Genomic DNA, 11,424 nt, shown 5'->3' with positions numbered 1-11,424 from the left:
GGACTGTGGGAGGAAACCAGAACACTCGGGGAAACTCATGTGATCATGGAGAGAACATACAAACTCCTTACAGATTGTGCAGGAATTGAACTTTGAACTCCAAACGGCCTGCACTGTAATGGTGTTGCGCCATGGTCAGGGAGTGTTCATGGGTTTATGGTTGATTCAGAAGTCTGATGGCAGAAGGGAAGAAACTGTTCCTAAAACACTGAGAGCATTTTCAGGGTGTTGTCCCTCCTTCCTGGTGGTAGTAAGGGAATGTCCTGGTGAGGAGGGGAGGTGTTTAATGATGGTACTGCCCTTTTGCGGTATCGCCTTTTGAAGATCTCCTCAATGGAGGGGAGTCTCCAGCCATGATGGAGTTTGCAGCCTTTTCCAGTGCTGTGCAGAGTGCCCCACGGTAGCCAGTGATGCTCTCCACGGTACAACTGTAGACATTTGCTGGAGTCTTAGAAACAGCTGCTTCCCTACAACCATCAGGTCCTTGAACCGACCCGCACAGTGCTCACCCTACCTCAGTAACAGAACGCTACAGAGCAGCTCTTGCTCTAATCCTGCTCACCCTTTATATTGGATGTACACTTTATCAGCTCTACATCACTCTGAGATAGCTTTGTTCAGAAGTTTATAGACTCCGGCTGATAAACGCAACAGGTCTCAACCCTGTGCCCTGATCCTGAGACAGGACAGCCCCTGAGCCCTATCTGCTGGCATCTGTGTCAGTACATACGGCAATCAGGGGTTTGCAAAAGCCAGCACAGGCACTTGTGTCAGCAGCTCCTTCAGCAACTGAAAGGCTTCTTCATATTTCACATCCCATCACACTCCATAAAGCTCCGAAGGGTTAAAATAATCTTTTCCGTCCTTTCCTTTCATCCTCTCTTTCTTCCCCAAGGAAGGGTAACCACACGGAATCGCTTTAGAGTAGTCCTTCACAAACCTCTGACAGAACCAACAGAACCCAAGGAACGTGCACAAAGCGCTCACAGTCTGGGCCTTGGCTATCTGGTCACAATCTTAGATGGATCCGTAGCGACTTCAACCCACGAGCCTGTGTGCTCAACATAGTGAACAGAAGTCTTGCTGAACTGGCACTTGTCCAGGGAAAGTTTTAACCCTTTGGCATCTTCCTCCAAGGTGGACCCAAATGCTATGAGGTCATCTAGATAAACAACTCCTCAGTTAAGTTCATATACCCCACTGTTTTCTCCATAACACGCTGGAAGGTCACTGGGACTCCTGATAAGCCCTGGAGCATCCTTTCAAATTGGAAGAATCCCAGTGGACATATAGATGCTGTCTTCTCTTTGTCAGCCTCACTCCTGGGGATCGGGTAATATCCACTCCTCAAGTCTAGCACACTGAACCACTTTGCACCATTCAGACAGGCCAGCACATCTTCGATTTTCAGGCTGGCTGGTGGCGTAGTGGCATCAGCGCTGGACTTTGGGGCAAGAGGTCCCGAATTCGAATCTAGCCGGCTCCCATTAAGAGCTGGTGACCTCTTAAAAAAAACACTCACCCGGCAGAAGGCAATGGCAAACCACTGCTGCAACTTGCCTGGTATACGATGCGTCAGAGCAGCGTGATGGAAATCGTCTGTTACCTGGAAATAATTCCAGATGCGACATACTGTACCTGTCACTGGACAGGGACGGTACGCCTGATCACACACACCTGTACCTTCCCATTCTCCTTCCTGGCCACCACTACTGGAAATACGTAAGGGCTTCAGGACTGAGTGATGATCCCACAAATGCTGCTGAACATCTTCCAGCTCTTCAGGGGCCAGTTGCTGCGACCTCTCTCTGAACGGGGTATCCTCGGTCACCCAGATAGTGTGACGAGTGCTCTTGGAACAACACACATCATTCTTGTCAGTGGAAAAGACACCTTTCAGTTTCAACATCTTCTCTATGAACCTCCTCTTCCAACCCACAGGTGCCGGGGAGTCCCCAGAGTTGAATGACTTGGCAGTCATCTTTCTTATTTTTGGAGAGAGTTTCTCCCTGGCTTGTCTCACAGTGACTCTAGACATCACCGTCACCAGGAATAGGTGTGCCATTGGCATCCCCCACCTGTGGGTGACCTCCCATTCCAAAGTGTTCCTGACACTCACTGTCATCCTGTTCACCTGTACAACGGAGGGCTTCTGCAATTCGGGCCTCACCAGTACCCCAGCAGGAAATCCCGACTCCCCCTCATGGTCTTCCAGAGCATCCACCAAGAGGGCCTCGGCATCAGGCAATCTGGGAAATTTGGGGTTTCCCATCGCTCTTGCTACTTCCCCGGGCTGTAACACGACCGGTTTCGACTGTCCCTTGTTTACGCTCATCATCCAGCCCAGTGCGGCCATGCACTTCCTCACAAGCAGCTCAGAACACAATGTGATTGGACAATGTTTTCAGAAAGCTCTCTCCAACTTTCTCCTTGCAGGCTCCCACCAGCCTCCTCACAACAGGAATATTTGTTCCCACAAGAATTGAAGGTCCACCCTTCTCGACCGGTTCTGAACAAGCCAGCACTACTGCATCAAGGGCCTCAGCTACTCCCAGATCTGGCTCCGAAAACTCCAGCTTCAATGACAAGTAACCATCGTACGGATAGCCATCTGTACTAAGACCCCAGATCTCTAGCGCACTGAGTGACGTCAATGGTAAATGTGTCAAATACCGGTGATAAAACGAACAGTACGGCAGAGTGACCTGAGAGCCGGTGGCAAGTGTGGCTCCAGCATAAATACCCTCAATCTGTAGCGATACACTGGAGCTTGGCCCCACTAAGCCTTCAGGGACAGAGTTTTTTGCTTTAGGATGTTCCTTAATATATTGCTGGGGATGAGTTCCCCTCAAGACGCCAGGCCGTTCCCTCACTGGGTCTCTCTCTGCTTAGGTACCCGGGGGCTCACTCACTGAGAGTTTTCCCATCCTTTACACTCCCATCTGAAGTGCCCCTCTTCACATCAGTTATAAAACAGACCATACTGGCTGCTCCTCTTCTCTCAGGACCCCAGTCACTAGCAGCCCTCAGCGTAGTTCGTCCCCTATTAACTTTGTCATCCAGGGTGGCCGCACCCACTCACCCCCCCGTGCCTCCACTGCATTCTCCTCTGCTCGTACTTCTCTAATCAGCTCCACAAATGAGGGGAGGGGGCGCATCTTAGGAGACATTCAGAGACCCCAAGCAATCATGTTCTGTGACTGCGTGCCTTTCGCCACTTGGTCCATTCTTAACTGGTTTACCTCAGCTGTTTAAATAGCCCCCTACACTGCAAACAACTCAGCTGCCTCTCTAGCTGAAAAATGTAGGTGGGAAGTTTCACCCTGCCGTCTCCTGAAACATGTTCTGAAACTCCGTCGTACAACCCACTGGATCGATGTTCAGGGCAACATACAGCATCAAACAAAATCGATCCCAGACAATGCCCCCACACGTGAAACCTCCCCAATTTCCTTGGCAGTGTGAGTCTAGGGAATCCACCCTCCAGTCCCGCCAAGCCCATGAGATTGAGACAGCTCATCCCACCCCAAACCCCAGTTTGTGTGGATGCTGTATAATTTGCTACCCTGAAACAGCTCAGTGCCATGAAACTACAGACAGCACACTGCATATGATTAAAGGAATTATATTTATGAATCTTAACTTAACTAAAGTGTTAGTAAAGAAAAGAAAGAAAATAACAAAAAGGCCCATTATAATTAAATAGTCAAATATGCACAAGTTGGAGCTCAACTCGTCCAAAAGTCATATTCAATACTCACCGATCCACACCCTGCTCCATTGAATCATGGTCCCACACTGGGCTGGGACCTATGACTGGTTCTCTCCAGCATCTTCTCTCTCCACTTCCCACTGAGCAAAGACCAACTCTCACACCAGTGTCAGGCACGCAAAAGAAAACCCCGCTCCCCTCATTAGATGGCGCACATTCCGAAGCACCCATTATCTCTAACCAGAACCCAAACACTGCTTCTACAGAAAGATTATTACATTAGCAGTGAAACCTTTACCAGGGTGATAGGTTTACCATGAGCTGGCCATCTTTGCATGGCAATTTCAAAGATTTGTAACAAAGTTGGATCATTCCTTGTTTCCCTTTGTATTTTGGAATTTGTTACTGGCAACTGGTTCACCAATGTGGTGTACAACTGGGTCACAGTATGAAGACTTTTCTTCTTCAGTTGCCAACAGTGGAAGATGTGACAAGCCATCAACGTTGCTGTGTTGTTTGGTACCCTTGAACTCTATCTCAGAAGTGTGGGTTCCTCAAAAAAGTGCCCAACATTTTAACCAGTTAACAGTCATCACTGGAGTTCCCTTGCTGGGATTGAAATGGACACAAGGAGCTGGTGATCTGTCACTAGTGTAACATTTAGTCTGTAGAGGTAGTGGTGGAACTTCTTTATTCCCCATACTCGACTCAGGGCCATTCACTTGATCCATGCATAGTTGCATTCTGAGCTCCTTGTGACCTTGAAGCAAACACAATCGGGAGTTCAGATTCACTTTTCATCCTGTGTGACAAATGAGCTCCAATGCCATAAGGGGATGCCAAGTGCCAAATGGGCCCCATCACATACCAGTCTGACGGACAGGGATGGGTCATAATGGGTAACTTCATCTGATGTTATTAGTCTCTTTATATCCCAGAATGCTCTTTCACAGCTTTCTGACCTTTCCCACTTTTCTCCGGTCTGTAACAGTGCATTCAATGGAGGTAGCACTGTAGCAATGTTTGGGAGAAACCAGTGATAGTAGTTTACTAGGCCCAAATATGACCTGAGTTGTGACACATTTTCTGGTTTGGGTGCCTTTGCACTACTTCAGTCTTCTCTTGTGACTTATGGAAGCCCTGCTTGTCAATGACAAGTCCGCAATAGGAGATTTCATTCTTGAAAAACTCACATTTCTCTCTCTTTGTGCGAAAACCATATTCACTCAGCCTGGTAAGCACTTTGCCAAGGTCCTGGAGGTGCTCTTCATAATTTTTGCCAGTCATGATGATGTCATCAAGGTAACATTGTATTTCTGGGACATCTTGAAGCACTTGGTCCGTTGCTTTTTGCCAAATTGCTGGAACTGATGCAACACCAAAAACAAGACAGGAGCTGTCCCTTGTGAGTGTCGATTGGGAGGAACTTCCCGTTTGACTCCTCAATCTCTATTTGCAGACAGGCTTGTGACATGTCTGCCTGCCAAAGATGAAAAAATGTCTTCTATTCAGGGCAGGGAATACTGCACAGTAAGCAGCACCAGGTTGATGCTCACCTTGAAATCCCCACATGCCCAAATGGCTCCAGCCTTCCTTTTTTTTGATCACTGGGACAATGAGTGTGCCCAGTCACTCCATTCAGCCTTGAAGAGAATTCCAGACACTTCCAAGCTCTGAACTTCAGCAACCACTTTAGGACGTAGTGTGTAAGGCAATGGTTGTGCTTTATGGAATCTTGGTGTTGCTGCTTCATCCAGTTCAAATCTAGCCTTCATGCCTTGGAGTTTACCAATCTCCTTCTCAGATACCTTTCCTTTAGCATTAAGCAGTTGTTCCAGTCTCTGGTTAGAGCTACTGTTCAGTCTCATTTGCCTGTTGAAAAAGCTTCTTTAGGTATATGAATAGCAAAAAAAATAGTTAAGACCAAAATTGGGCCATTGAAGACAGAAACGGGTGAATTTATTATGGGGAACAAGGAAATGGCAGATGAGTTGAACAGGTACTTTGGATCTGTCTTCACTAGGGAAGACACAAACAATCTCCCAGATATAATAGTGGCCAAAGGAACTAGGGTAAAGGATGAACTGAAGGAAATTTATATTAGGCAAGAAACGGTGTTGGATAGACTGTTGAGTCTGAAGGCTGATAAGTCCCTGGGATCTGATGGTCTGCATCCCAGGGTACTTAAAGAGGTGGCTCTAGAAATCGTGGGTGCATTGGTAATCATTTTTCAATGTTCTATAGATTCAGGAACAGTTCCTGCTGATTGGAGGGTGGCTAATGTTGTCCCACTTTTCAAGAAAGGAGGGAGAGAGAAAACAGGGAATTATAGACCGGTTAGCCTGATGTCAGTGGTGGGAAGGATGCTGGAGCCAATTATAAAAGAGGAAATTACGACACATTTGGATAGCAGTAGAAGGATCAATCCGAGTCAGCATGGATTTATGAAGGGAAAATCACGCTTGACTAATTTTCTGGAGTTTTTTGAGGATATAACTATGAAAATGGACAAGGGAGAGCCAGTGGATGTAGTGTACCTGGACTTCCAGAAAGCTTTTGATAAAGTCCCACATAGGAGATTAGTGGGCAAAATTAGGGCACATGGTATTGGGGGCAGAGTACTGACATGGATTGAAAATTGGCTGGCTGACAGGAAACAAAGAGTTGTGATTAATGGGTCCCTTTCGGAATGGCAGGCTGTGACCAGTGGGGTACCGCAAGGTTCGGTTCTGGGACCGCAGCTGTTTACAATATACATTAATGATTTAGATGAAGGGATTACAAGTAACATTAGCAAATTTGCTGATGACACAAAGCTGTGTGGCAGTGTGAAATGTCAGGAGGATGTTATGAGAATGCAGGGTGACTTGGACAGGTTGGGTGAGTGGACAAATGTATGGCAGATGCAGTTTAATGTGAATAAATGTGAGGTTATCCACTTTGGTTGCAAGAACAGGAAGGCAGATTAATATCTAAAGGGAGTCAAGTTAGGAAAATGGGAAGTACAACGAGATCTAGGTGTTCTTGTACATCAGTCAATGAAAGCAAGCATGCAGGTACAGCAGGCAGTGAAGAAAGCTAATGGCATTCTGGCTTTTATAACAAGAGGAATTGAGTATAGGAGTAAAGAGGTCCTTCTGCAGCTGTACAGGGCCCTGGTGAGACCACACCTGGAGTATTGTGTGCAGTTTTGGTCTCCAAATTTGAGGAAGGACATTCTTGCTATTGAGGGAGTGCAGCGTAGGTTCACAAGGTTAATTCCTGGAATGGCGGGACTGTCATATGTTGAAAGACTGGAGCGACTGGGCTTGTATACACTGGAAGTTAGAAGGATGAGAGGGGATCTGATTGAAACATACAAGATTATTAAGGGATTGGACACACTGGAGGCAGGAAGCATGTTCCCGCTGATGGGTGAGTCCAGAACTAGAGGCCACAGTTTAAGAATAAGGGGTAGGCCATTTAGAACAGAGATGTGGAAAAACTTTTTCACCCAGAGAGTAGTGGATATGTGAAATGCCCTGCCCCAGAAGGCAGTGGAGGCCAAGTCTCTGGATGCATTCAAGAGAGAGTTAGATAGAGCTCTTATAGATAGCGAGGTCAAGGGAAATGGGGAGAGGGCAGGAACGGGGTACTGATTGTGTATGATCAGCCATGATCACAGTGAATGGGGTGCTAGCTAGAAGGGCCAAATGGCCTACTCCTGCACCTATTGTCTATTGTCTATTGATGTCACACTGAGAGCTTTGACTGAGTGCCAGTCTAGTTGGATTTTTCTCAACCATTCACATCTGAAAAGCATTGGCCCTCCACTTTTCAATCCATAAAGCTCTAACTGCTGTGTTTGGCCTCCATGTCTCATTTACCTTCAGTTTTCCTTTGGGAGACAATTTTTCACCTGTCTTTACCATTACTGAGGTCTTTTCTGACGGTATCTTAGAAAACGGTCTGTTGTAATCAGCCTCAGAAATTATAGACAAAGCTGATCCTGTATCAAGCTCCATTTTCAGTTTTACACCTATTGTGATCTGCTTCAGTTATACTGTGCAGTTCTAGGCATCACAGCTCAGCTTCATCAGACTCTGTGTTGTCTGACTCTGTTTCACATTCGGTCACTTTGTGCATTTGCTTAGTTTGGTGTTTGAAATTTTTCACTCGCTGTGATTTTTCCCTTTGGTTGTACTTTTTGTTTTATTTGCACACTTTCTATGACACTTACTGCAAACTTTATCTTTGAGCCACCACTTATTTGCATCATGGGAGGACTTGCTGTATTGATAACATTTTTGGCTTTTTGGACTATTCAGGGACATTTTGTGTTTCACATTCTAACCCTTACTTTAGGTCTGCCGCAGTCTAATGATATTGCAATGGTCAATGCCCATTCTAAGGTTAGGTCTCTTTCTGACAGTAGTCTCTTCAGAGTGCTTTGACTGTGCATGCCACATACAGGCCGATCCCTTAATGCATCAGAAAGGCCATCTCTAAAGCCACTGTGCTGTACTAGAAGTTTGCACAGTTCGGCAATGTATTCACAAATGTGTTTATCCTTTGACTGGTCCTTTTGTAAAATCAAAATCTCTCCGCTACTACCAGTGGTTTAGGGCTCAAGTGGTTTTGTAAAATTGTAACAATTTTGTTGAATGTCTTGTTTTTCAGAAGATACCAGGTTGTGTCAGAGACTGTGTGTTCTAGCATCTGTTAAGCTAAAAAGCACAAGGTCTTTCTTTTCCTTATCCACATTGTACATGTTAAAATTCAGAAGCACTGTCAAATTTGTCAACTTTTCCGACTAAAGCCATTGCTACGTTATTTTCACTTTAAATTTCCTAGTTGTGCATCTCTCACCATTTACGGTGCACTGTTACTCACACGTCTCTTTGTTAGTGTCCATGACGGCTTTCTGCATTTCCCCTCGCCGTCTCATCCCGTAATTGTTGGGGCAGTTGGTGATATCCACTGACATTCAGGTTCACACTTGTCGCCAACTTGTGTCTTTGCAATTAAATGAAGGCAGGAGATGGTTTTAACTGGTGTATTCACATTGCAATCCATACTTTACACACTTGTCCTCCATGTTGCTACTTTCTAAACTGTTTATCAATAGTTCCAATGCTACATCAATTTATTTAGTGATCTCTGTTTGGGAAGGGGTGTTCCTGCATTTTTCTCATACTCCTCGACACTAAACCAATTCTGAATCCCTATGAGGACCATATGCATGTGTGGGAGGGAGGAAAGACACTTGTTTTCCTGTTACTTGTTGTGTTCTACGTTGTTCTGCCGAGCACTGTGGTCATGCTGTGTTGGTGCTGGAATGCCCCCAGCATGTCGTTAGGTTGTGTTGGTTATTGATGCGAACCATGCATTTCACTGTGTGATTCCACGTATATTTGATAGGTAAATCTAAACCTGAATTTTCAAACTGTTTCCACCACCCTCTTAAACAGTGCCTTCCATCTCAGATATAAACATTTCTCATATTCTTCCTCTCACTCTCCTACCAAGTATCTGAAAGTCAAAGTCAAATTTGAGTTTATTATCATCCACAGGAGTACATGAATGCACAGATGCATTGAAAAACTTACTTGCAGTAGCATCACAGATCAATATCCTCTCTTTTGGGGTCTTGAAATCTGCAAGGAAAAAATATTTTCTCTACTGTTGCTGTCAGCCCAGCAATGAAGTGGTTAGAGTAATGGTTATTACAGCGCCAGACACTTCCCGCCTCTACTGGAGGATCTCGTATGTGTAGTAGGTGAATTGGCCACGTGGATGTAATTGAGCAGTGGGGAAGAGGCTCATTGGGCTAGAAGGGCTTGTTTCTCTAAATGAAATAAATAAAATCTGTGCTTTGAGAGGTAGTGTGCTGTGTTAGGAATGCAAGCTCCTTGTCTCTAACTGAATTTCTTCGGCTCTAGGGAGTGGGCAGATCCAGCTGTGGCAGTTCCTCCTGGAGTTGTTGTCTGACAGCACCAATGTCAACTGCATCGCCTGGGAAGGAACCAATGGCGAGTTCAAGCTGACGGACCCGGACGAGGTGGCGCGGCGCTGGGGTGAGCGCAAGAGCAAGCCCAACATGAACTACGACAAGCTGAGTCGGGCCCTCCGCTACTACTACGACAAGAATATTATGACCAAGGTTCACGGGAAACGCTACGCCTACAAGTTCGACTTCCATGGGCTGGCTCAGGTGTGCCAGCCTTCTGCGGCTGAGCATGCCCTCTACAAGCTCCAGAGTAACCTCGCCCACATCCCCTTCTCTGAGATCCCCAAGCTCAATCTGGTGACGTCCAACGTCACGCCCTCGGGATTCTCCTACTGGTCAGGGTCAACCCCTGCCCTCTATCCGGGGCATGGGCTGCAGAGCCCAGCCCACTTCAGTCCTGTGGGTGGGTCACACCTCAGCAGCATCAGTAACATTACCAGCATCAATAACCTCAACAGCCCCTACCACTGAGTGTGGTACAACTGGTGTGGGCACAACAGATCCTGCTGTTTCCTTTTTTGCACAGGAGATGTTTATCCTGATCAAATCCCGAATTGAAGAGGGAAAGAAATGAAATACAGTGTCTCTGATTAATGTCTCAATGCCGTTTGATGCCCTTATCTGAGACATGAGAGAATGTACTTGTTGGAATCTGGAGCAACAAACAATCTGCTGGAGGAACTCAGTGGGTCAGGCAGCATCTGCGAAAGGAAAGGAACTGGCGACATTTCAGGGTGAAAACCTGCATCTGCACTCAACAGTCATAGAGTAATAGAAAAGTGCAGCACAGAAACATGTCCTTCAGCCCATCTAGTCTGTGCAAACCACGTAAACTGCCTTCTCCCATCGACCTGTATCCAGACCATAGCCCCCCCCCCCCATACCTCTCTCATCCATCTACCTAAATAAATTTCTCTTAAATGTTGAAATCAAGCTCGCCTGCACCACTCGTTCTGGCAGCTCATTCTACTCTCTCACTACCCTCTGAGTGGAGAAGTTTTTCCTCATACTCCCCTTAATATGAGGGACCCATGACCCCTTGAACCCTGGGGTTTTCTTTCACCCTGAACCTATGACATCTAGTTGTAGTCCCACCCATCCTCAGTGGAAAAAGCCTGCTTTCATTTAACCTCATAATTTTGAATACCTCTATGAAATTTCCTCTCAATCTTCTGTGTTCCAAGGGATAAAGTCTTAACCTTTTCAATTAGTGCAGATGCAGGGTTTTGGCCTGAAACAACAACAGTTCCTGTCCCCCCACTGATGCTCCTCTGCCTGCCGAGTTTCTCCAGCACATCCCTTGCTTTGTTACATTCTGAATCATAACCATTTTACAGGGTTGCTACTGAGTTCATTCCAAATGGAAACATCATAGAAAGAAGCATCATCTTGCCTTTTATGATCTTGTACACCTCTATCAAGGAAGATGATTTGCTAGAGCTGTACAAAATGATAAGAGACATAGAGTGAGTGGACAGCCGGAGAGTTTTGCCCTGGTGGGCATGGTTAATACCAGGGTCATGATTTTAGGTTGATTGCAGGGGTATTGCCAGATGTACTGTCTGTGCTTTACACTGTGTAGTGAGTGTGTAGATCTTCCTGCCAGGGGTGGTGGTAGAGGCAGCTACATTTAAGAGACTCTTAGATAGGAACATGGATAACAGGAAATTAGAAGACTATGTGAAGGGAAGGGTCAGATTGATCTTAGAGCAGGTTAAAGGTT

General features: G+C 46.1%; 1 protein-coding gene across 1 annotated transcript; it reads left to right on the top strand.

Moving 5' to 3' along the window:
* Window positions 1–1,570: 1,570 nt before the first annotated feature.
* Window positions 1,571–10,172, top strand: fev (FEV transcription factor, ETS family member). The gene is made up of 6 exons (XM_059965993.1): window positions 1,571–1,657; window positions 2,413–2,431; window positions 3,169–3,191; window positions 4,943–5,014; window positions 8,372–8,381; window positions 9,634–10,172. Exons 1-6 carry the CDS (start codon window positions 1,571–1,573, stop codon window positions 10,170–10,172), a joined length of 750 nt encoding a protein of 249 aa, XP_059821976.1.
* Window positions 10,173–11,424: the final 1,252 nt, after the last annotated feature.

Source organism: Hypanus sabinus, chromosome 4, assembly GCF_030144855.1.
Source record: "Hypanus sabinus isolate sHypSab1 chromosome 4, sHypSab1.hap1, whole genome shotgun sequence".
Lineage (NCBI taxonomy): Eukaryota > Metazoa > Chordata > Chondrichthyes > Myliobatiformes > Dasyatidae > Hypanus > Hypanus sabinus.
Note: the sequence above shows the minus strand (reverse complement) of the source record. Positions and strands in the feature narration are given on the sequence as shown.